At 36.9% G+C, this 25,240-nt stretch overlaps 1 protein-coding gene across 3 annotated transcripts in view; it reads left to right on the forward strand.

Annotated features, from left to right (window-relative positions):
• The first annotated feature begins 2,810 nt into the window (after nt 1–2,810).
• UBA6 (ubiquitin like modifier activating enzyme 6) overlaps nt 2,811–25,240 on the forward strand; it is an 80,175-nt gene continuing 57,745 nt past the window's right edge. For 2 of the 3 annotated variants that reach the window (XM_005555190.4, XM_074039913.1), the window contains exons 1-7: nt 2,811–2,934; nt 7,221–7,283; nt 14,888–14,982; nt 15,500–15,528; nt 17,822–17,916; nt 18,613–18,724; nt 22,850–22,930. In XM_005555190.4, the coding sequence (XP_005555247.2) occupies nt 2,864–2,934; nt 7,221–7,283; nt 14,888–14,982; nt 15,500–15,528; nt 17,822–17,916; nt 18,613–18,724; nt 22,850–22,930 (546 nt within the window). In that variant the 5' untranslated portion in view covers nt 2,811–2,863. Of the gene's footprint in view, nt 2,935–3,027; nt 3,380–7,220; nt 7,284–14,887; nt 14,983–15,499; nt 15,529–17,821; nt 17,917–18,612; nt 18,725–22,849; nt 22,931–25,240 lie in introns of those variants that run through there. The other variant, XM_015450406.3, reaches the window with a different exon arrangement.

Below are 25,240 nucleotides of genomic sequence, written 5' to 3' on the forward strand. Positions count from 1 at the left end.
CCTGATAAACTTATTGGGCTAAGAAGCCTGTCTCATATTAGTTCAGGAACATCAATTTCACATAAAAATGAGCAACAACTCATGCCTGTAATCCCAGCACTTTGGGAGGCCGAGGCAGGTAGATCACGAGGTCAGGAGATCAAGACCATCCTGGCTAACACGGTGAAACCCTGTCTCTACTAAAAATACAAAAATTAGCCAGGCCTGGTGGCGGGCACCTGTAGTCCCAGCTACTCGGGAGGCTGAGGCAAGAGAACAGCATGAATCCGGGAGGCAGAGCTTGCAGTGAGCTGAGATCGTGCCACTGCACTCCAATCTGGGTGACACAGTGAGACTCCATCTAAAAGAAAAAAAAAAAGAGCAACAAGAAAAGCATAAAGTTCAAATCCCATGCAAAGTTATCATGTGAAAAGAGAGAATAAGGAATATAACATCATCATCACAGATAACAAAAACATACCTGAAAGATGCACTACAAAACAGTTTATTATTTTGAAACTAGCTAAATGACATTAGAGAAATGATGCAAAATATGGAAGAACAACTCGATTCTGAATTAGAAAAACTTCAGAAATGAGGTGACAGAACTCAGGAGAATTAGTAATAACGAATAAACTAGAAGAAACACAAAAGCTAATAAATATAACAGATTATGATTTGCTGTAAAGAACCTGAGTCAATACTTAGATCAATGTTTCTGTAATACTCCTGATTGTCAGACACTCTTTCTCCAATTAATTATTCAGGAGGGGCTCATGAAAACACTAGTCTCATCAAATGTTGGTATATCAATTGTTGAAAACAGTTTGTACCTTTTGTATATGAGTTAGTTTTGCTGAATGTAAAAACCCTTGGCCTATACATTTTCCCCCTAAGTTTCCTCAATATGTCATTCTACTTTCTCATGACATAAAGCCTCACTGTCAAAAAGTTGTGATAGCCTAGTTTTCTTTCCCATTTTACATATGTGACAAAACATTAAAATCTGTTAAATCTGGTTGCTTGTTACATGCCTGAAATAATTAACACCGTATTTTATCAAATCTAACATGCCCTCAATTTTAAGATGCACCATTATTTTCTGTATTTATTTTTAAAAAATTCGTCCTCTATTCACGGATGTTAAAATATGAAGAAGTGTGGGTAATGGCAGGCCATTGTTTTGGATTAGCCTTCTACACGAGGCTCCATCAGGTCAAACCAGAATGGAGTTGCTTGTGCTAAGCACCATGTAATTAAAGTGGATTTTGAAAAACTGAGCCAGTTTTAAAAAACAAAAACAAAAAACGAAAACAAAACAAAACAAAAAAAACAAAAAACAAAAACACCCAGGAGATTCTAGTGAACCTAGTGGGAATAATAAGGAAGTATGCTCTGTTTTAACATTTACAAAGAAAGAAATGTTGAAATAATCTGATTTTTGTTCTGTTTCTGCTTTCTTCAGTCCTTTTCTGCCCATAAAGCCAATGTTCTCTGTTCAGCTCATTGGAACACTCATTCTATTTCATAGAAAAGTTATTCTTAAATTAATTTTTCATTTACTTTCTATTTTTGGCTTCCCACGATGAACCTGATAAAACTGGTGAGCAATGTTATCTCTATTGTCTGCTTATTGTTTAGTCATTAGGTTCTTAATGTTTAATAGGCATTCAACAAATAGGAAGAAAATTTGTATGGAAGGGAAAGCAGAGGGAGGGAAACAAAGAAACTGACAGTATCTGTAGGATGGGCTAGCCAAATATATTTTACTTATTAACTTTAGAATAAAGAGAAAAGCCAGGGAATAAACTTAGTGCTAGAGCAGAGCCTTGAAAGAACACAACACAGATCAAGTAAATTCTAATGTGGAAAATGTTCACAACCGGATTGAGGAACACAGATAATGCTATAGGTGAGCAACATAAAGCTTCCAAGTATTTTAAGATGTGCAATTTTGAAGAGAGTAGAGGGGCACAAAGGATAATACAGTTTTGCCTGGACCCTCATCTCCACATGAGGGAGGAAAAATTTCTAATTAAAAATATGATACATCACTGAAAATTACATAATACTCAAAGTATATGCTAATTTTAAAAATCCTGCAGATGTTTATTCAAATATACAGTGTTAGAGTGAAAGACAAATGTGTCCAACTCATTGTTGCTTTCTAAGAAAGGTGACACGAAGTAAATGAAAAGAATTATATGAGAACTCCTTAGACATGTGTTCTGGTAATCTAACAGTTATCAGCTCTATGACCTTGACCAAGTCACTAGCACTGACCGGAAGTTCCTTTCCCTTACCCACAAATTTGAGGGACCAAAGTGGATGATCTAACGTCATCTATGGCACTAAAAATCACATGATTCTATTAAATCTGAGGCAGTTCCTCACATGTAGTGGACTCCCAAAATTATTTATTAAATGTATAACATCTTTAAGTGGAATCCCCTCACTGACAATCTGGAGCTATTAGCAGCCTTCAGTTTATTTATAAAATAAAGCTGTTTCCTCTTCTTACTATAAGACTCTTTTAAGGATCTGCAACGCAATCCCCATCATTTCGCGGGTTACTAGAGTCCTGCATGTTTGGCTGTAGAGCAAGGGTGACGCGTAACCTCTGGACTTTGGTTCCATCTACATCTGCCGAACGCGGATGCCAGTCGCAACAGTAACGCCCCCTTCGGCCACCTGCACCACAGCACTCCATGCGGCCACACCCAAACCGGAAACCAGGACGCCCCTAGGGTTGACGGGAAGGCGCTGCCGGGCTCCTAGCTTCCCCAGGCCCGCCCCTCTGATGACGTCGCCGCCCGCCCCTTGACCCCCGCGGTCCCGCCTCCTTCCTACCTCCCAGTAGCCGGCGGCGGTGTCTCAGGCGGCAATGGAAGGATCCAATCCTGTGGCCGCCCCTCAGGGGGAAGAGGCATCCTGTTCTTCCTGGGGGACTGGCAGGTGAGAGGACGAGGCGGGTGAAAGTGAGGGGGTCGCGGGTGGGACCCAGGCTCCAGGTTTCTGCTTCTTTCTTTCCGGCGGGCTGGGGGCGCCAGAGAGGCCGTGGGGCCGAGCAGAGCCGGCCCTGGGAGGAGAGGGGCGCGCGGAGTGGGTGTGGCGACGTGGGCTAGGGCCTCTGCTGTTCCCGGCTTTCCTGAGGAAAAGTCCCCTTTCCGCACCTTTGAGCGCTTTCTCAGTTCTGGCTGGGATTCGGGATCCTCCTTCCTCCGAGTCACCAGACTTGAGGGGCTCCGGCCGAGAGCGAGTTCTGGTCCCGGTCACTTGGCGTGAGCTTCCTCGACTGGTGCCAAGCACCTTTCCTCCTTTCCGTAAAAAGAAAGCGAAGAGCGCCACTGTGCACCTCCACTGAGATCCTCTTTTGAAAACTGTTACCAGAAGGAACTTGGTAAGAATGAATCAGTAGCAATCTGGACACCCTGAGGCCTCTGTTGACTATGGAAGAAAAAAAAAAAAAGCCAGGAAAAAAAAATACACAAGTTACCCATTCTTATTTCCCACTTGGTTTTGAAATTCTTTAGGGCTTTCCCGCCCCTGTAAAATTAGGGGGGAAATATTTGTGCCAGGCCTTTACCAGTTTCTTGGTTAGTAGTTCCTCTTTCGATCATCTCATAATTAATAAAGCAGGTAGTTATATTCTGTCCACCACTGTCAGAATACACCATGCCAAAGATAGAAGTGATGGATGTATTATTTTCAGCTGATGTGACACTTTGTAAACCTGTAGCCTTTTCGCCAGTTTCAGACTGAAGGGATGCTTTCAGTTTCATGGTATTGTCTGCCATTGCAGACACTGCCAGACTTGAGGGATATTATGTAATATAACCCGCGCCTTATTCGAAGCGTTTTTGATTGTCTTATAGATTATATTATTTTTGCATATTCTTGAAACATTCCAGTGAGGTACAACTTTCTTAATAGTGCCAGTAATGCCATTAAGCGGCAGAGCTAGTTAGAATGTAGCTCTTCTCGTTTTTATTCAGATTTACCCACTAGGGCTATTGCCCCCGCCATGCAAGGAGAGCAGCAAGTGAAAGTGTACTAGGGATAAGGTGATAGGAAAGTAGATAAAAAATTTTGTTGGCTGGGTGCAGTGGCTCAAACGCTTGCAATCCCAGCACTTGGGGAGGTCAAAGCGGGTGGGTTGCTTGAGCTCAGGAGTTCCTAGATTAGCCTGGGCAACATGGCGAAACTGTGTCTCTACGAAATACAAAAAAATTAGCTGGGTGTGGTGGTGCACGCCTGTAGTCCCAGCTACTCGGGAGGCTAAAATGGGAAGATCACTTGAGTCTGGAGAGGTCGAGGCTGCAGTGAGCCAAGATCGTGCCACTGCACTCCAGTCTGGGTGACAGAGAGAGAGACCTTGTCTCAAAAGAAAGAAAAGAAACAAATTTTGTTTATTTTAATATTTTGTTACAATGCCCAAACAGAGTATATTGTGTATGTGTGTGTGTTTTTTATTAGATAGGTGATCTCTTAGAACACAGCTATCTTCTGATTTGCCTTGGTAATTGGAATCAGTTTTTTTAATAGCTATCCATTTAATTAACTAGAAGCTGGTATCATTTGATATGTGTCAGTGTTTGGTGTGATAAATGATAACATTTTAATTATCTTTGTTTACAAATTCTTTAGCTTATTTATCAATGCTAGGACTAGAAAGTTGGATTCCAAACCTGAATTTGATGCCATCGCACTGTTTTTAGAATCCTTTGACGATTTGAGCTTCTCAGAACTAGGAATGGCCTGCACTTCTGCTAGTATATTGATTTCAGCTCTCACAGTGGTTCAGCTCCAAATGCTCCAGACTGGTTCCCTGTACCTGGAAATTATCTCTGCTTCCCAGTGTTTCCTACAGATATGTTTTTTGAAGGCCATGCTGTGAAAAAATTGAGACAAGCACTGCTATAAATAATATGCTGCTATAATAAGTATACTTTGTCAGATTTGTATATTTAGATTTGTTTTTCTTCTTTTAAAATTTATTCATTTAACAGGTTTTTTTTTTTTTTTTTTTCAGTCAGAGTCTTGCTCTTGTCACCCAGGCTGGAGTACAGCGGTGGGATCTTGGCTAACTGCAACCTTCTCCTCCCGGGTTCAAGCCATTGTCCCACCTCAGCCTCCCAAGTAGCTGGGATTACAGGCGCCTGCCACCACGCCTGGCTAATTTTTGTATTTTTGGTAAAGACAGGGTTTCACCATGTTGGTCAGCCTGGTCTCGAACTCCTGACTTCAGGTGATCTGCCCGCCTTGGCCTCCCAAAGTGCTGGGATTACAGGCATGAGCCACCGTGCCTGGCCCATGTAACAGATTTTTAAAGTGCTTCCTTTAGGTCTACTATTAGAGACAGTAGGCAGTATGTGTGGTAGTCAAGAGCTAGACTGCCTGGATTCAGATCCTGGCAGTGCCTTTGCCTGCTCTGTGACTTTGGGCAAATTTTAAGTTAACCTGCCTCAGCCTCTTTTTTCCATCTGTTCATTGGAGATAGCAATAGTGCCTGCCCACTGTTTGGGCAAGGTTGTTGTAAGGGTTAACTGAATTAGTACATCTAAAGCACTTAAAACAGTGTTTTATTTATTAAATGCCTGATACTGTTTTAGTTATTTGGAATACAGTAGTGAGTTTTTATAACAGACCATACATTTTTTGGTGATGGCAGACAAACAGTTAATGGTAAGTGATTTGAAAAAACTGACAGGTTAATGAGTTAGGCAGCAACCTAAGGATAAGAGTAGCCATTTTATTGATAGGGTGATCAGGAATGATCTGTGTGGTATTTGTGACACAATATTTTAATTGAGGCTTAACTGATAAGAAGTCAACTATTCCGAGATTTTAAGAAAGAACATTCTAAGCAGAAGAAATAGTGTAAAAACTCTGAAATAAGAGCAAGCTTGTCTTCTTGTGAAACAGCAAGCAGGTCGGTGTGGCTTGAAGATAGTAAGCAAAAAAGGAGAGTGGTGGGAGTTGAAACTGGAGAGGTAATTGGGAGACAGAACACATTGGCCCTTTCAAGTATGGTGAGGTGTTTGAATTTTAAGAGTAAAGGAAATCCACTGAAGGGTAGTCCAAATTCGGGGGATATTTTCTGACTGCATTTTAAGATATTTAGACTGTTTTATGGAGAATAAACGGGAAGGACAATGGTGGAAGTAAGAAGACTAGCTAGGTGGTCTTTGAAATAGCTCAGGTGAAATATGATGATGGTTTGGCTTGAAATTGTACTGATTGAAATAGTAAAAAGTGATCAGATTTGAGATCTTCTATGAAGGTAGAACTAACAGGTCTCAAATGGAGAAAGTTGGGGAATGATTTAAGCAGGAAGATCCCTAGATTTCAGGACTACCCAGTAAATGATGGTAGCAGAAAATGAGTTAGGAAAGACAGGAAGAATACATTAAGCAGGGGTAATTGAATTCTCTTTGGAGTTTGTTATGTTTGTGATACCAGTTAAGACATCAGAATAGTTATTGTTTTGGCAGTTGTATACAATCTGGAGGTCAGAGGAAAGATCACACATGGAGAAATAAGTTTCAATATAATCAATATATATTCATCCATTGGATTGAATGAGTTTATCTAGGAAGAGTATATATATAGAGAAGGTTGATGGTACACAATTGCTGAAATACAGATCCATTAGAATATATGTACCAAACAGCGGGGCACAGTGGCTCATGCCTGTAATCCCAGCACTTTGGCAGGCCAAGGCGGGTGGATCTCTTGAGGTCAGGAGTTCAAGACCAGCCTGGCCAACATTGTGAAACCGCATCTCTACTAAAATTACAAAATTAATTGGATGTGGTGGTATGCACTTGTAGTCCCAGCCACTTGGGAGACTGAGGCACGAGAATTGTTTGAACCTAGGAGGTGGATGTTGCAGTAAGCTGAGATCATGCCACTGCACTCCAGTCTGGGTGATAGAGTGAGACTCCATCTCAAAAAAGGGGAAAAAAAAATATATATATATATATTTTTATATCAGTGATAAAACAACACCTGAGATCTGAGAATAAAAGATGATGAGCTCTGTAATCTTAAAATCTACACAGGAGAAAACAAGCAATCTGATAATTTTAGGCCATTTAAAAAATATAAGTAAAGTGGTAGATAATAAAATGTATGTTTGGTTTGTGAAAACCTTGAGTAACTGTTGAATCTGAGCACACGAATAATCAAATATTATATTATAAAATGTGAATATTTAATAACCATGTTTTTTTTTCCAGCACAAATAAAAATTTGCCCATTATGTCAACAGCATCTGTGGAGATCGATGATGCATTATACAGGTAAGAATCTCATGGAAACTGAAACTTATTTTTCTCATTAATTGTTCTCAAATAATCAAGTAGTCTCTTTGAAGATACCATTCCGCCTATGCGGAATTATATATATATATAAAATATATATATGTTATACATATATACACATACACTATATATATATGTATAAAGAGTTCCTCTCAAGTTAAAATTAGGGTTTCTGTGATTTTTTTTAACTACATTCGGATAATATTTAAATCTCAGTTGTTTTAGGTTTAGGTGATAGGACTAAGAAGGATTTTGCCACCCTCTGCAAAATAAATCTTTCATTTTTGGACAATAATTCATATTTAAGTTCTTGATAGTGCAGGAATTCATGAAGAATAATATTTCACTTTAGTCATACAATAGCATCTAGAGAATATGATTACTTCATTATAATCTCATTAAAATATTTCCTGTTCTGTAATTTATAGACAGTGGAGAAATACTGTGTGATTGAAGAGTTGTAATTTGAATAGAATTTGATGGGACTTTTAAAACTCTGCTTTTTCAGTAAATTGGAATGCTTTTTTAGTAATTAAAGAAAGTATTGTATGATTGAATAGTTGTGTTTTGAATGGAATTTGATGAGACTTTTTAAACTATACTTTTTCATGAAATTTGAATACTTTTTAAAGTAATTAAAAAGATGCAGAGTCAATAATGGGCACTTTATTAGGAGCTAATACATACCATCTGGCATGTTGAGTCCAAATCCTGTTTTGTACTATATGCTTGGGAAAAGAGATAAAAGACTAACAATCTTGCTCATGTGAAAATTATTTTACAGATGGTTTCCTGATTATAAAGTATGGTTTAGAAGTCACCTTAAGTTGTTGTATAAGGGTTAACTGAATTAGTACGTCTAAAGCACTTAAAACAGTGTTTAGCACAGGGTTATCTATTATTATTAAATGCCTGGTACTGTTTTAGGTATTTGGATTACAGTAGTGAATTTTTAACAGACCATACATTTTTTGGTAGGAGTGGCAGACAACAGTTAATGGTAAGTGATTTGAAGAAACTGTGATAGGTTAATGAGTTAGGCAGTGACCTAAGGATAAGAGTAGCCATTTTATTGATAGGGTGATCAGGAATGATGTGTGTGATATTTGTAATACAATATTTTAATAGAGGCTTAAGTGATAAGAAGTCAGCTATTCCAAGATTTTTAAGAAAGAACATTCTAAGCAGGAGAAATAGTGTAAAAACTCTGAAATGAAAGCAAGTTTGCCTTCTTGCAAAACAGCAAGCAGGTCAGTGTGGCCTGAAGATAGTAAGCACAAAGGGAGAGTGGACTCTTAAATTGGGATTCTTAATCTATAATTATATTCTTAATGTCCTTTTGGTCATGTTTTTCTTGATATAACAAATGGCACCTCTTTGAGATAGTATTGACTAATTTTATTCATTTTTTTAGTTTAATCCTTGTGAAACTTTTTTTATGTCCCTCCAACCCTGTAATGCTGATAAATAAACATAATTTTCAGTAGCTCAGTGACTAAACTTTCCATTTACAATGCTATGTGAGTAGGCTGCAGTTTGCTTTACTGAGAGTTATAGAATATAGCAGTTTAGCTGTTATTATTAGAGGTAAGCCATTTTCTTTTGTTTGACGGAGAGTATCTTTTGGTGTAGTTGTGTGCACTTTGTGTGCATGTCGTATTGCAAACATCTAGTTGTTTACCAATGTGCATATTTGAGTTTTTATATCTTCCTTAAGAATTTGTCATAGTGAGGGCAGGAATCATTAATAAATGATAAAGCCGGAAATTTATGTGGGTACTAAAAGAGTGAATTATTAGGGAATACTAAAAGAGTTACTGACTACATATAGGTTTTCTTAGTAGAAATACAAAGATGTGGCCTAGTGCGGTGGCTCACGCCTGTAATACCAGCTCTTTGGGAGGCCAAGGCAGGTGGATCATGAGGTCAGGAGATCGAGACCATCCTGGCTAACACGGTGAAACCCCGTCTTTACTAAAAATACAAAAAATTAGCCAGGCGTGGTGGCAGGCGCCTATAATCCCTGCTACTCGGAAGGCTGAGGCAGGAGAATGGCATGAACCCGGGAGGCGGAGCTTGCAGTGAGCTGAGATGGCACCACTGCGCTCCAGCCTGTGGAACAGAGCGAGACTCCGTGTCAAAAAAAAAAAAAAAGAAATACAAAGATGTGTATATTACAAAGGCCAAAACGTGAGATTTTCACACAAAAACTAGGTCTTATTTTCTTAGATTTTAAAAATTAACTTACATGTTCGAGAGTTTGGTGTTGTTTTTTTTTGTTGTTGTTGTTGTTGTAGTGGCTGAATCTGAAGATTTGGGAGTTTTGTATTTTTGCTTTTTTGAGATGGAGTCTTGCTTTGTCATCCAGGCTGGAGTGCAGTGGCACGATCTCAGTTCACTGCATCCTCCGCCTCCTGAGTTCAAGCGATTCTCCTACCTCAGTCTCATGAGTAGCTGGGACTACAGGCATGCACGACCACACCCAGCTAATTTTTGTAGGTTTTTTTTTTTTTTTTTTTAGTAGAGACAGGGTTTCACCATGTTGGCCAGGATGATCTCAATCTCTTGACCTCGTGATCTGCCCGCCTCGGCTTCCCAGTGTGCTGGGACTACAGTTGTGATGAGCCACCGTGCCCAGCTGTATTTTTTTGTTTTTAAAATCTGTATCTGTTCCTTATGGGGACTAGTATTAGACCTAGGACTTTGGACAATGATTAATATATTTTAGGGACAAGGCATGAAATGAGGATCCTTAGCCTCTTAACATCTCGGGGAGATAGATGTCAGTAGTGAACTTGATGAAGGTAGGGTAAGATGAAGATAAATTCCAGAAGTTCTCTTTTCTCTCCATTCTCTTTCACACAGCCACAGTTCTGACCATTTTGTTTCATAGTACAAGTCCAAATACTATAGCTTACCAAGTCATTTTGAACATAACTCCAACTTACCTTTTAAAAAGTTAGTATTGTAGTAAAAACACATAACATGAACTCTACCCTACTAACAAGTTTTTAAGTGTGTAGTATAGTATAGTTGACACTTGAACGATGAAGAAGTTAGGAATGCCAACTCCCCAGCACCCTACCTCTTGTGCAGTCGAAAATCCACATATGACTTTTGACTCCCCCAAAGCTTAAGTACTAATAGCCTACTATTGACTGGAAATTTTACTGATAATGTAAATAACACACATTTTAAATATTATATGTATTATATACTGTATATATATACGGCATTCTTACAATAAAGTAAGCTAGAGAAAATAAAATGTTAAAATCATAAGGAAGAGAAAATACATTTATTGTTCATTAGGTGGAACTGGATTATCGTAAAGGTCTTCATCTTTGTTTTCTTCATGTTGAGTAGGCTGAGGAGGAGGAAGGGAGGGAGTTGGTTTTGTCTTGGGGTGGCAGAATCAAAAGAGGTGGAGGCAGAAGGGGAGGGAAGGAGAGGCAGGAACACACTGTAACTTTATGGAAATATGTAACTACTGTGTGACTTTTTTGCTTTCTCATTTCTGGAAAAATGTTTCTATACAGTACTGATCCTCCTGTCACTTTCTTTAGTTTCTTTTTGGTGCCCCTGTTGTAGAAGGGTCCATATCTTTAAAGAAATCAACGTAATCTTGAATCATCAGAACCTTCTGCCCGATTGTCTGATGTCAGTAACAATGATAGCATCTTCAATGGTATAATCTTCCAGACTTTAATAATGTTCTCTCTCTTGGGGTTCTCTTCCATAGCATTGACAATCCTTTCCATAGAGTGCTGTGTGTAATGAGCCTTAAAGGTCCTTTATGATGCCCTGATCTAGAAGCTGAATTTGAGATGCTGTGTTTTGAAGCAAGTAGACCACTTCAGCACCTTCCTTGTTGAACTTATGGGGTTCTGGGTGGCCAGGTGTATTGTCCAATAGCAAAAGAACTTTAAAAGTTCTTACTGGCAAGACACTTCCTGATCTCAGAATCAAAGCATCAACGGAACCAATCCAGAAAAGGGGTTCTCGTCCAGGCCCGCTTGTTATGTAGCCGGAGGACTGGCAGCTGGTGTTTATCTTTTCCCTCCAATGCTAAGGAGTTAGGAGCTTTATATGTAAGGGCAGTCCTGATCATAAACCTGAATGAATTTGCACAAAACAGTAGAGTTAACTATTCATTTCTGCATTAAATCCTGGTGCTTGCTTCTCTTCCTTACTAATAAATGTCCTTTGTGGCAATTTTTTTTGGAATAGAGCACTTTCTTCTACATTAAAAACCTATTCAGGTAGATATCCTTTATCTTCAGCGATTTTCTTCATGGTGTCTAGAAACTCATTGCTGCCTCTTGGTTGGCAGAAACTGCTTCTCATGTTGTGTCTGACTTTTTTTTTAAGCCAAACCTCTTTCTAAAATTATCAAACTATCCTTTGCTAGCATTAAATTCTACAGCTTTACTGCTTGGGTGATGGGTGCACCAAAATCACACAAATCACCACTAAAGAACTTATGTAACCAAATACCACCTATACCCCAGTAACCTATGGGAAAAAAAGAATTCTACAGCTTTATATCCTTTACCTTCTTTTTGCTTTAAGTGGTCTTATAATGACTTCGCTTCTTCTCAAATCATGTTAGAGTCTATAAGTATGACTTTGTTTCAGCAATTCTGCACCCATATCAGTGCTGCATTTTCAATACAAGATAAAAAGATCTTTCACGAAAAGTGCAAGGTTTTCATACTTGCTGGTGTAGTTACAATGATGGCTTTCCTTTTTTTTTTACAATGGTACTTCCACTGGATTCATTTTATCTTGAAATGGCAGGCAACCACAGCTGCAGGCCTCAGTCTACAGTACATATCAAGCAATTCAACTTTTTGTTGTAATGTCATGACTTTTCTCAGCTTCTTGGGAGCACTTGCAACATTACTGGTGGCACTTTGTATGGGTCCCATATATGTCATTCAAGATTTACAGTATTGCACATTAAACATGATGGAAAAATATGCAAGAACCTCAAGACATCACTTTTTCCTGCAATATTCAATTTACTGGAGAGAGGAACTGCTCAGGCAAAGATTATGAATAGAGTCACATGCGCTTTAACCAGATACATCACTTAAGCTCATCACAATAACAACTGGAAGTAGCTACAAAATTATTACAGTAGTGCAGTATGTACTACAGTGACTTTTATGCACTTATGACTGAATACTGCATCTTTACATCTGTTTACATTCCTCTTAACTGCAAATGGCGACGTCTGTGGTCTGTAAGTGTAAGTTTTGATAAATTTTAACTTTTTATAATTTGTGTGTGTTTTATGGTAGTTAATGATAAAATAGATTAATATGTACATAGATTTCATGCATTCATGACATACTTTTTCTTAATTTTTGGATATCTCTAGGCTACAAAGTTCATCTGTGAGTTTTTTCAAGTTGTCACAAATGTCCAAAAAATTTTTCAGTATATTTATTGAAAAAAATCTGCATATAAATGGACCTGTGCGTTTGAAACCCATGTTGTTCAAGGGTCAACTATATTGTTTACTCTGTGTACATTGTCGTATAGCAGATTTATGTAGCAAATATTTCTTCAAGATCTTGTTTCTAATTCTTTTGGATAAATACCCAAAATGGAATTGCTGGATTATATGGTAATTCTATTTTTTAATTTTTGAGGAAGCTTCATACTGTTTTCCATAACAGCTGCACCATTCTACATTTCCAACAGTGCACAGAAGTTCCAGTTTCTCCACATTGTTGCCAATACTTGTTATGTTTTGTTTTGTTTTCTTTTCTTTTATAATGGTCATCCATACAGGTGTGAGGTGATTGCTCATTGTGGTTTTCCCTTGTATTTCCTTGATGATTAGCGAGTGTTGAGCACCTTTTCATATACTTGTTGGCTATGTGCATGTTTTTGGAGAAACATCTATTCAAACTCTTTGTCTATTTTTAAAAATTGGGTCAGTTCAGGGGTTTTTTGGTATTGAGTTATAGGCATTCCTTTGGATATTATTAACCCCTTATCACATACATGGTTTACAAATACTTTCTCTCATTCTGTAGGTTGCCTTTTCATTTTGTTGATTGTTTCCTTTACTGGTTTTTAGTTTCATGTAGTCCCACTTGTCAGTTTTTGCTTTTGTTGTGTGTGCCTTTGGTGTCATCCAGAAAATCTGTGCCAACACCAGTGTTATGAGGCCTCTTTTCTGTTTTCTTCTAGGAGTTTTGTAATTGCAGATCTTATATTTAAGTCTTTGATTCATTTTGATTTGATTATTTTGTATGGTATAAGGGTCCATTTTCATTCTTTTGCATTTGGAAATCTAGTTTTCCCAGCACCATTTATTGAAGGCCCCAACCACCTTTTCCTCTGAATACACTGGCCATCACTAGACTACTTCTTTTATCAAAGATAAGATAGGTAATTGCAGTTTATACCTTTTTACCTCAACTGTCTTTTCCTGTAATGCTCTTTTGTGCTTCAAAAATACCTTCCAATGATCCTTTAAGAACTCACTCCTGTGTCTGCTCTGTGATATCTTGCCTGAGTTACTTCTCATCCTTTCTGCTCAGCCCTAAAGCATCTTATTTTTATTGCTATTAAATAAACACATTATCACATAGTATTTGTTCACATGTGTGTCAACTCTGTCAGACCATGAGCTTTTCTAAGTCATAGACTATGACACAGTGTCTAAGTCTTAGAAGATACTCATTAAATGATTATTGAATGACTAGGGAAGACAGTGGGTTCAGATTGGCTTGTAGTCCAGAACCTAAGACTAGGTATGTTGCCTAGGTAGTGGCAGTTCAGTGGCTGGGCAGGAACCAAAACCAAGGATGTGACAAAAAAGTCTGAAAAAGCTGCAGATGGTACTAACAATAGAAGAAGTGATGATACTAAGAAGGCACTTATAAATTCCATCCTTAGGCAAAAACCAGTGTTACTGGCCAGGTACAACATTCCCTGACTTCTGAATTCTGACATGAAGCTGCTACGATAAGATCATCCTTTATATCTGGATATAGACAGGATCTTGCTGTTGCCCAAGCTTGGGTGCAGTGGCATTATCATAGCTCATTGTAACCTCAAACCATTAAGCTCAAGCAATCCTCCCACCTCAGCCTCCTGAGTAGGTAGGACCACAGGTGTGTGCTACCACACCTTGCTAATTTTCACATTTTTATGTAGAGATGGGGGTCTCAGAAATCCTGTTGATAGTGAAAGTTTTAAGGTGGAGATGGCAAACTCAAATGCTTATAGTGGCCACTGAGGTAATAAATGAGAGGAACAGGAAGGAATTGATTGTGGCAAATCTGGAGCACATAATCCTCCTGCCTAAACAGGGCAACTCCTACTCAACTCCATCTGTCTATTGCCTTGAGGGAATATGGATTGTGGTGCCAAATTATCTGATTTTTAAAAATATGTCATATATTTGGCATTTAATTCAGAAATGTTTAAACACTGCAAATCATTCAGAACAAGTCTGTGGGCAGGATTGAGTTCCTAGGCTTTTCATTTGCAAACAACTTTAAGAGATATTATAATTTTAGTGAAATAATTTTTTGTCTTTTATTGTGTTTTCCATGTAGTCGACAGAGGTACGTTCTTGGAGACACAGCAATGCAGAAGATGGCCAAGTCCTATGTTTTCTTAAGTGGAATGGGTGGTCTTGGTTTGGAAATTGGTAAGCAATATTTATATTCCTAATTTTGTATGACACTTTTGAGCAATGTGAGATAGTTTAAATAACTTAACTTCATCCCCTTATATTTGCTATAACAGAAATTAGATCCAAAAGTTTTTAATCTTTGTCAAGACTATTTCATGATGTTGTTATATTCTTCCACAAATAACCAGTAATGACTCATTGCTTCTTTTTGTGATTTTAATAACCATTAATTATCATTCTCTATATCCATTAATTCATTATAAGTAGCACACATACATATACTGTATTCATAAAAACATATCTGGAAGAATACATTGAAATTTTAGGAGTGATTATTCCTGGGTGTTGTGATTAGGCACATTTTAATTTTTTCACTTTTAACCTGTATTTTGTAACTTTTTTAAGACAAGGAACTTAAGTAGTAAAAAAAGAAGTCAAAAGTATCCAATCAGATATGTGACTAAGCTCTGTGAAGACATATCCAGTATGTATTCCCAATATTGAGCTATTCCTTTTTCTTTTGCCTTTCTAGCAAAGAATCTTGTTCTTGCAGGGATTAAGGTAAGTAAATGTCCTCTGTGAGAAAAATTGTTATGAGCCTTTTTTTGGCTCATTTGTTGTGGTAATATTGTTTTATACTTTGTTTTAATTTTTGTCTTTAATGCTCTACTTTTAAAAAAATCACAGAAATTTCAAAAATATACAAAAGTAGAAAGAATTGTTTAACAAAACCCCACATACCCATCAGAAGGCTTCAGTTACCAACTCTTGGGGACATTTGTTTCATATATCTCCTTCTCATTCCTTATTGCCCCCAACTGCCAAATTATTTTGATGTAAATTTCAGACATTGTATTATATCATCCTTAAATATTTTAGTATCTTTAAAAGGTAAGAATATCTTTTGAAGCAGCAATACTATTTTCACACCTAAAATGTAACAAGCTCTTAATACCATTATATTAGTTTACCTGTTGCTGTAAAACAGTTTACCCCAAAATTTGTAGCTTAAACAACATTTTATCGTCTCATAGTTTCTGTGAGTCGGGATTCGGGCATGACTCTGGTCATTATGATAAACTCATGAATTTAAACATAATTTGATGTGTTTTCATCTATCGTAGTTATTTTCATTGATGCTCAGATTGTTCCATCTTTGGTTATTTTGGTTCTCTTCATGTTTTTTGAGGCTTTTGGACACAGCCCCTAGTAGTCTCTGTCACTGTTTACAAAGTCTTTTCAGTGGGCAGAGCTGAAACGTTCATAATGAGTACACACTGAAATTTCTGATTTTCAGGTTTAGGCTTGTAAAGTATTACTAAACTTTCTAATTTTTACTTTGGATTATAGGATATTTATTTCTGTGATTTTATATTTGTGTCTTATTAGGATTTTGGTTTCTAATGATCCATTAGATGCTTTATCCTATATATCCTATATATTCTTTATCCTATTATATTTTACCTGTATGGCATAGTTTCAGAATACCAATTCCAATATTGTTAATAATAATGTATTATTGAAAAAAATTTAGTTTTTTGATCCTACCTGGATTTGGCAGGCAAATTAACTGCTTTTAAAAGTCACTTTAAATAAATCTCTGTGTATAGCAGACTCCATAAACAGTTTAGTCCATGTATTCATTTTGCTTTGGATTTTTAGAGACTGCTTTTTTAAAAGTTTAGTTTTACTATTATGTGAGATTTATGATTCAAAGTCAGATTTTTTAAACAAAGTATTTTCAGATAAGTCTAGCTTCTTGCTACCTTATTTCCTCCTTCACTTACTAGGTTACTGTCTTTTTATATTTGGTTTATTCTTCATTTGTTTTTGTAGATAGGTAAATGCATACACACAAACATGTATATCTGTTTATGTGTGGATATATATATTTATCTTCTCGCACCTTTCTCATATAAAGTGCTCTTCTTTACCTTGCTATCTCTTCACAGCATATCCTAGAGATTACTCCATATTTATAAATACATCTTTCTTTTTTTTTTTAAATAGTTGCATGATTATGCATTGTATGGATGTATCATCTTATAGCCAGTTCCCCATTGGTGGGCTTTTTGATTATTTCCAGTCTTTTGCTCTTACTAATAGTATGCTACATTTAATACTCTTGCATATTTATCTTTTTGTATTTTTCCCAGTGTGTCTTTGAGATAGAGTCCTAAAAGTGGGATTGCTGCATCACAGAATAAATGCAGATATCTTTTTGCTAGAGATTGCCAAATTCCTTTCCTTTGAGGTTGAGCCACTTTACATTGTTATCAGTAATATATGAGAGTCACTGATTCACCTCACCCTCACCAATAGACTGTGTTGTCAAACTGTGGATTTATGCCAATCTAACAAGTGAGAAAAGTTATTTCATTTCTTGGCAAGGTTGAACATCTTTACATATTTTCAAGGACCATGTCTTTTTTCAGTATGGTCCTTTTTTCAGTATGGTCCTTGTTTATGTTCCTCTTTCTACGAGGTTTGTAGCCTGTGATATAATTTACAAGTATTTTTTTCCACTTTGTTAATTATCTTTCTTACTTGAAACATAGAATATTTTGAAGTGTTTGTTTACATGAATTTTTTGGATTTTTGTGTTGATTTTTATAACATGATACTTTTATAAATTTAAATTATCTTCATGTTTAAGGAAATTTTTCTATCAATTTATTGGGGTCTCCAGATGTATATATATCTAATTTTATATCCTTTCTAATTCTTATGCCTTTGCGTACTTTTCATTATCTAATTACACAAAATAATAATTCTAGTACATTGTTGATAGTACTAGAGAGACTGAATATCCTTGAACTCCTGACTTCAACCAATACTTTTTTCTTCTTTGAAGGCACTTACAATTCATGATACAGAAAAATGCCAAGCATGGGATCTAGGAACCAACTTCTTTCTCAGTGAAGATGATGTTGTTAATAAGAGAAACAGGTAAAGATATTTTGATGTATTATCATGAGTTTTTTAAAATTTATTTACTTAGAATATTTCCTTTATCTAGAACACCAGTCAGTCATAGTTGTTTAAATATAAAGTCTCTACCTTATATTTATACAGCTAAAGATATTTTTGTGTATTATGAGGGTTTTTTTTACTCGTTTACTTAGAATATTTCCTTTATCTAGAACACCAGTCAGTCATAGTTGTTTAATTGATCACCATAAATTCATACTACTATGGCTAAAGAAATACTGGTATATACTTAATTTTTTGTATTTGTCAAATTTTTTATATATTTATGTAGTATATATTATATAATATATATTACATATAAATATATATTTTATATATATTACACTGCTACCTAGAAATGTATTTCCTTGAATTTATTAAAGAAAGACTTTAGTGTTTCTAAAATATTAAGAAAGTTAAGGAGCCTGGAGCTTAGAACTATTAGGGTACACTTTGAGATTGTGTGGTTTACTGTGGAATATGATAGTATATTATTTCAAGATTGTATAGTTATCTGTAAAGACAAGTAAGTCTTGGTTTCTTTCTTCTACAAGGTAAGTTTCCATTGAAATTTTGTAACTTGTCAGGTTCCTCTGATGTCATTACAGTGTCCAGCTTGAAGAGATTTGAGTATATTGAATGAAAGGACAGTAAAAGTTTATTTTATTTTTTTAGGGCTGAAGCTGTGCTTAAACATATTGCAGAACTAAATCCATATGTTCATGTCACATCATCTTCTGTTCCTTTCAATGAGACCACAGATCTCTCCTTTTTAGACAAATACCAGGTTAGTACTCCATTTTGTATTAAATGTTATTGACAGATTCCAGGGCGAAATTGTTAAGTATTAATATGTTTAACTAATTTAACCTAGTGTATTGAGAAACAACAGAAAAATTTCAAGGTAGAAGACATATCAGAATAAAACCTTTCAAATTCTCCATTTTAAGGAAGGGACCTAAGAACTACTGACAAAGTAGTTTTATCAGTTGACTTTTTTCTCAGTAATATCCATTGAAAACTACTCAAAACTTTGGTTTATACCAACATGCATTTATTTCTCTCCTATGTACCTGAATGTCAGTTGGGGTGTCTAGGCTGAACTCAGCCTGGATTAAACTCCAGAGTTTGGTTCTCCTCCATGTGTCTCTCTTCTGGGACCAGGAGGCTACCTAGGTCATGTTCTCATGGTAGTAGCAGAAACAGAAGGTCAAGTCCAGACACACATGCACATTTCAAGCCTCTGTTTTTGTTATGTCCATTAACATCCCGTCAGCCAAAGCAAGTCAACGTTATCAAGCCTGAAGTCAAGAAGCAGAAAAGTACTCTTCCTAAAGCCATGGGTACAATTACAGGGGAGTACAATTACAGGGCAGTACAATTACAGGGGAGTAAAAATACATGGATCAGTAGTTCAGTCTATTATAGGTAACAATTCCTTAAATAACAACAACAAAATTCCCAGGACATTGTATATTGCAAAAGTGACTAGGTTGACCCTGAATTTTTTTTTTTTCTGTGAATAAATTATGCTGTTACCCATTTAAAAATGATTATAGATTTCTATTCTGGACTGGATAACTTAAAATTCATCCTGGTACAAAGCACCTAGTTTTCTAAACAGACTTTCTTTTAAATGACTATCCAAGCTCAAAATAATGTTAGGAAAATCTGTTTATGTATTTCTAAACAGACTTTCTGAACAGACTTTCTAGAATTTCTAAACAGACTTTCTTTTAAATGACTATCCAAGCTCAAAATAATGTTAGGAAAATGCTCAGAGGCCACAAATGAACAGTTAGCTAAAAGACTAGTGAACTATTATCTGTAGTTACTCTTAGCAACAGGAGTTGTCTGTCACAGTAACCAAAGTTCTTGGTAATTGATGTTCACGTAGAAACAGAAGATTCAGACCTAGAACTACATAAACTAGAGAAATGGAATTGAGACCTCCCCTTCTTCATAAAGCTGGAGCCTCAGAGAGCTATGCCCTAAGTGAAAGGGTGGACAAGAACAGTCTTTAACAATCAGAACAAGAAGCTTGTCTGTTTTCTCTTGAGCTCTGGATGAAAAGTAAAGGTTTTCCTGGGGAATTCATAACCACAGGCTTGCTGTCACATAGGTTTAGAGATTAAACTTTATAATCTTTTGTGATCTGGAAATTCCTAAACTGAGAACTTAATGTAAAAAGTAGTACTACAGGCTGGGCGCAGTGGCTCACACCTATAATCCCAGCACTTTGGGAGGCCAAGGTGGGCGGATCACCTGAGGTCAGGAGTTTGAGACCAGCTGGACCAATAAGGAGAAACCCTGTCTCTACTAATAATACAAAATTTAGCTAGGTGTGGTAGTAAATGCCTGTAATCCCGGCTACTTGGGAGGCCGAGGCAGGAGAATCTCTTGAACCCGGGAGGCAGAGGTTGCATTGCGCCAAGATTGCGCCACTGCAGTCCAGCCTGGGCAACAAGAACAAAACTCCATCTCAAAAAAAAAAAAATTACGATAAAAGGTAGTACTATAATGGCCATGCCCTAAAGTGCCAGACAAAAACAAAACTAAACAAATCTTGAGAAGTATACCCTCAACTAACTTGCAGAGTATTCCAGTATATAAAGTCCCTTTGAGTTCACAGTACAAAATAACAAGATGGGAAAAAAAGCAGCTCATTATGACCAAGAGTCAACAAACTATTAAACCTCAAAGAATTTTTATTTATTTATTTTTCTTTTTCTTTTCTTTTCTTTTTTCTTTTCTTTTCTCTTTTCTTTTCTTTTCCTTTCTTTTTCTTTTCTTTTTTCTTTTCCTTTCTTTTCCTTTCGTCCCCTCCCCCCCGTCCCCTCCCCTCCCGTCCCCTCCCCTCCCCTCCCCTCCCCTCCCCTCCCCTCCCCTCCCCTCCCCTCTTTTCTTCTGGAGTCTTGCTCTGTCTCCCAGGCTGGAGTGCAGTGGCACAGTCTGGGCTCACTGCAACCTCTGCCTCCTGGGTTCAAGCGATTCTCCTACTTCAGCCTCCCGAGTAGCTGGGATCACAGGCACATGCCACCATGCCCCGCTAATTTTTGTATTTTTAGTAGAGATGGGGTTTCACCATGTTGGCCAGGCTGGTCTTGATCTCCTGACCTCAGGTGATCCTCCCGCCTTGGCCTCCCAAAGTGCTGGGATTACAGGTGTGAGTCACCATGCCCAGCCTAAACCTCCAAGATTTAGAAGAATAGATTTGTTTGAGAAATTATAAAATACAGATGTTCAAAACTACTAAATCTCAAAAGAAGTTATTAAATACATAATATTGAAAAAGACCAGGCAGATGTGATAAAGAATGAGGTACAACTTATGGAAATGAACATGAAGTCTTAAAAATTAAGACTTTTTAAGTCTTAATTTTTGACTTCATTGGATAGATTAAACAGTAAATAGATAATAGCTGGAATAAATATTAGTGAATTGAAAGATAGACCTGAGGAAATTACCAAAACTATAGCACATAGAAATAAAGAAAATATCCTAGCACTTTGGAGGCCGAGGCGGGCAGAAAACCTGAGGTCAGGAGTTTCAGACCAGCCTGGCTAGCATGGCGAAACCCTGTCTCTACTGAAAATACAAAAATTAGCTGAGCTTGGTGGCGTGTGCCTGTAATCCCAACTACTGGGGAGGCTGAGGCAGGAGAATCGCTTGAACCTAGGAGACAGAGGTGGTTTTGCAGTGAGCCCAGATCACACCACTGCAATCCAGCCTGGGCAACAGAATGAGACTGTGTCTCAAAAAAACAAACAAACAAACAAAAAAAAAAAAAACAAAAAACCCAAAAAGAAATAAGAGAAAATACTATGGACAAATTAAAATAAATGAGAGCTTGAATGAAAAGGTCCAATTTATGAGATTGGATTTCTAGATAGCAATAGATAGCAATAGATAGCAATAGAAAAGGGCAATATTCAAAGAAAGTACGGCTGAGAATTTTCTAACATTGATAAAACTCAAATCAGTTTCAGTATGTGTTGGGTCTAGTCTTTGATTTTTTTATTATTTGCAACCTAGCCTGTTACTGTTTCACAGATGCAGGAAATATGAGATTCCTGGGTCAGACACTAAGAAGTTTATTACTCAGTGCATAATAAAAAACATGAGCATTATATTGCATTTTCTTCCTCGCCCCCTGTCCCCCAAGTCCCTCTAGTTCAAGGCAGAGGGCTCAGTGAATGCCTGCACATGTAGTAGGTTTTTTTAGAGAAGAATGCTGAGCTTGGGGAACTGGCTGTTTTAAAGCAAGCTAAGACGTCCCTTTATCCCTGAGGAAGATCTTACCTCATCCCTCAAGTTTTTACACAGCAAATACAATTCTGAGAAATGACCTCAAGTAAAGAGTGGTAAGGACCTTGCATTCATGGCATACGTTGTGAGACTGTATGGACGAGAGACCCATGGAGGAATGTCTCCCTACAGGAAGCAAACCATATTGCAAGCTAGATTTAAAAAAACTAAATCCACAGATGGACTTGTTCTAGTAGCCAACTAATGTGTCTCTTAAAAATGTTGTCAGGTTTTTAAGCTAGCATGAAAGTAATACTCTAGTAGCTAGGTTAGTATTTGTGTGATAGTAATAGATGAAACAAATCTAATCACTTAGAGTCCATAAATACCACATAGAATATTAAGGTTTGCTTCTAATCGTAAAGCCTGCGATGGTTATCAAGTTTTATGTGTGCAGGTTTTCCCCTGTATATGTTATTTTTACTTTTGTTATCTGTACTTTGTGAAGGTATTAACCTTGGAATGGAATTCCATAGGATTGTAACTTTTCAGTGAGATTAGTGATGTGTCTTTAGCACAGTGCAAACTGACATGCTTCTGATTATTGTATATTACAAAAATAATTACGTATTTTCTAGTTTTTAATTTGTTGTTTTCTCAACAGTGTGTAGTATTGACTGAGATGAAACTTCCATTGCAGAAGAAGATCAATGACTTTTGCCGTTCTCAGTGCCCTCCAATTAAGGTAATTGTATCATTTAGTAATGACATGTAGTTAACCACTTTCTCTACTAGAATTTTTAACTTATTGATGGGTTGTATAAGAAACTTTTTACATAATAATCACAATAAGATTTTTTTCATTAATTTTGATATATTCATTTCCTGTTTTTAAAACTAGGATCTAAGTTTGGTTTATAGACAGATTGCCAAAACTAAGGAAGAATTAATGTTAGGAATGGAAAGGATGATAAACATTGAAATCATGATCTAATTTTTTTTTTTTTTTTTCGAGACAGAGTCTCATTCTGTCGCCCAGGCTGGGGTGCAGTGACACGATCTTGGCTCACCCCAACCTCCGCCTCCCAGGTTCAAGCTGTTCTCCTGTCTCAGCCCCCCGAGTAGCTGGGATTCCACGTGCCCGCCACCATGCGTGGCTAATTTTTTGTATTTTTAGTAGAGACAGGATTTCACCATGTTGGCCAGGCTGGTCTCGAACTCCTGACCTCAGGTGAGCCACTGCGCCCAGCCTTTATTTTTAAATGTTATTATGGTGCTGATTTTCTAGAAGTCCAGTGGTTCATTCAATGAATATTCATTGATTATCTATGTACTGGAGATAGTTATAGCCATTAGAAATACATTAGTGAATAGAGACAAATTTTCTTACTCATGAAAATTACCTTCTGCCTGGGAAGATGTACAATAAACAAGAAAATAAATACATCATGTGTTTTTAAATAGTTTCAAGTCCTGTGAAGAAAAAAAATCTGAATAAAGAAAAATAGAGAATGATAACTGCATGATGTAGGGAGAAGGGCCAGTTCTGGTTCTCTTAGATTAGAAGATTAGAGAAGTCTTCACTAAGGAGATGACGTTTGAATAGAGCCCTGAATAATGAGAAAGAACAGGCTATATAAAGATCTGGGGGAAAGCATTCAAAGCAGGGGAATCAGCAAATGTAAACATTTGCAAGTGTAAAAATTAGGTTGGTGGTTTTGAGGAACAGTAAGAGGCAAGCAGGACCAAAACAGAGTGGTAAAGAGGAGAAGATAGTAGGAGTAAAATATACCAGAAGATTAGTTTGGGAGAAGTAGGTTGGGGCCATACGTTATAAGATCTTTGAAGACATTTGAGTTTTTAGGCCTGTGAGTTTTAATCTGTTTTATATTTTTAAAGGATCACTATGGCTTGCTGTATGGAGAGAAGACTATAATTGTATTTTTCAAAGGGTGATCCAGGGACACTAAGAATCCCTCAGACCCTTACAGTGGTTCTACACAGTCAAACTTCTTGTTTTCATATTACTAAGATGTTATTTGCCTTTTTCATTCTGATTATCTTAGGAGGCAGAGTGGAGTTTTCCAGAGTCTATATGATGTGTGGTGATATCCTTGCTCTGACAATGGAATGTGTATATTCTTGTGATTTAAATTTCTCTCAGTTTTAATTTCTAACACAGTAAATATTGATAGGTGTAACTCACATAAACAACAGCTCTTTGGGTCCTCAATAATTTTTAAGAGTATGAAGGGGTCATGAAAGATAACCAAAAGAAATAGAACTGTTGGATTATAAGAGTAAAGTAGAGGCAGCTAGACTAGTTAGTAGTTACTGCAGTAGTTCAGCTGAGAGATGCTGGTATCTTAGATAGAAGACTTGGGAATAGAGAGAGACAGAAGTCATTGAATTTGAGGTGTCTTTTGTTTAAGAAAAAGGGCAGGGTGGGGTGGGGGCCTAACAGAACTTGTAGATAGATGAATGAGTTGTGAAGGAAAGAGTGAGTGAGCAAGAATGACTCATAGATTTTTAAATCTCCAGCATAATTAGGTGCACAGTGACATTGGGAAGAGGTTTAGATGGAAAAAATCACAGTTCTTCGCTTGTAATTGAATTCATTATTAACCTCATCTCTTTTGTTTTGGGGATTGTTTCACTGGAAAAAGGAAAAAGTTTATTGTTTCTTTGAGTTAGGCGCTAAGTCAAAAATCGTAATTTATGATGTAGGTGTGTTGAAAATTTTTGGATTGTGGTATTTACATAGCATATTTATGCTCTGTAGAGCATTTGTGCTGTGGTTTACAATTTAAGCATGTGATTAAGACAGAATAGCCAGTGAACTTACAATAGGGCACAGAAGTGTTACAAAATAACTACACAAGGTTATAAATTAAAATATTTGTTTACGTAATTTATATATTCTTTAGAGTTAAACTTTAAAAAAAAGCTTCTAAGTTTCTGTCCGGTTTTATGTCTTGTTAAAAAAAATGCTATATGTACCCATTTTGATCACTAAAGTCAACATATGATCAAGTGGGAGGTGGTCTTCTGTTAT

Source organism: Macaca fascicularis, chromosome 5, assembly GCF_037993035.2.
Source record: "Macaca fascicularis isolate 582-1 chromosome 5, T2T-MFA8v1.1".
In the NCBI taxonomy this organism is placed as follows: Eukaryota; Metazoa; Chordata; class Mammalia; order Primates; family Cercopithecidae; genus Macaca; species Macaca fascicularis.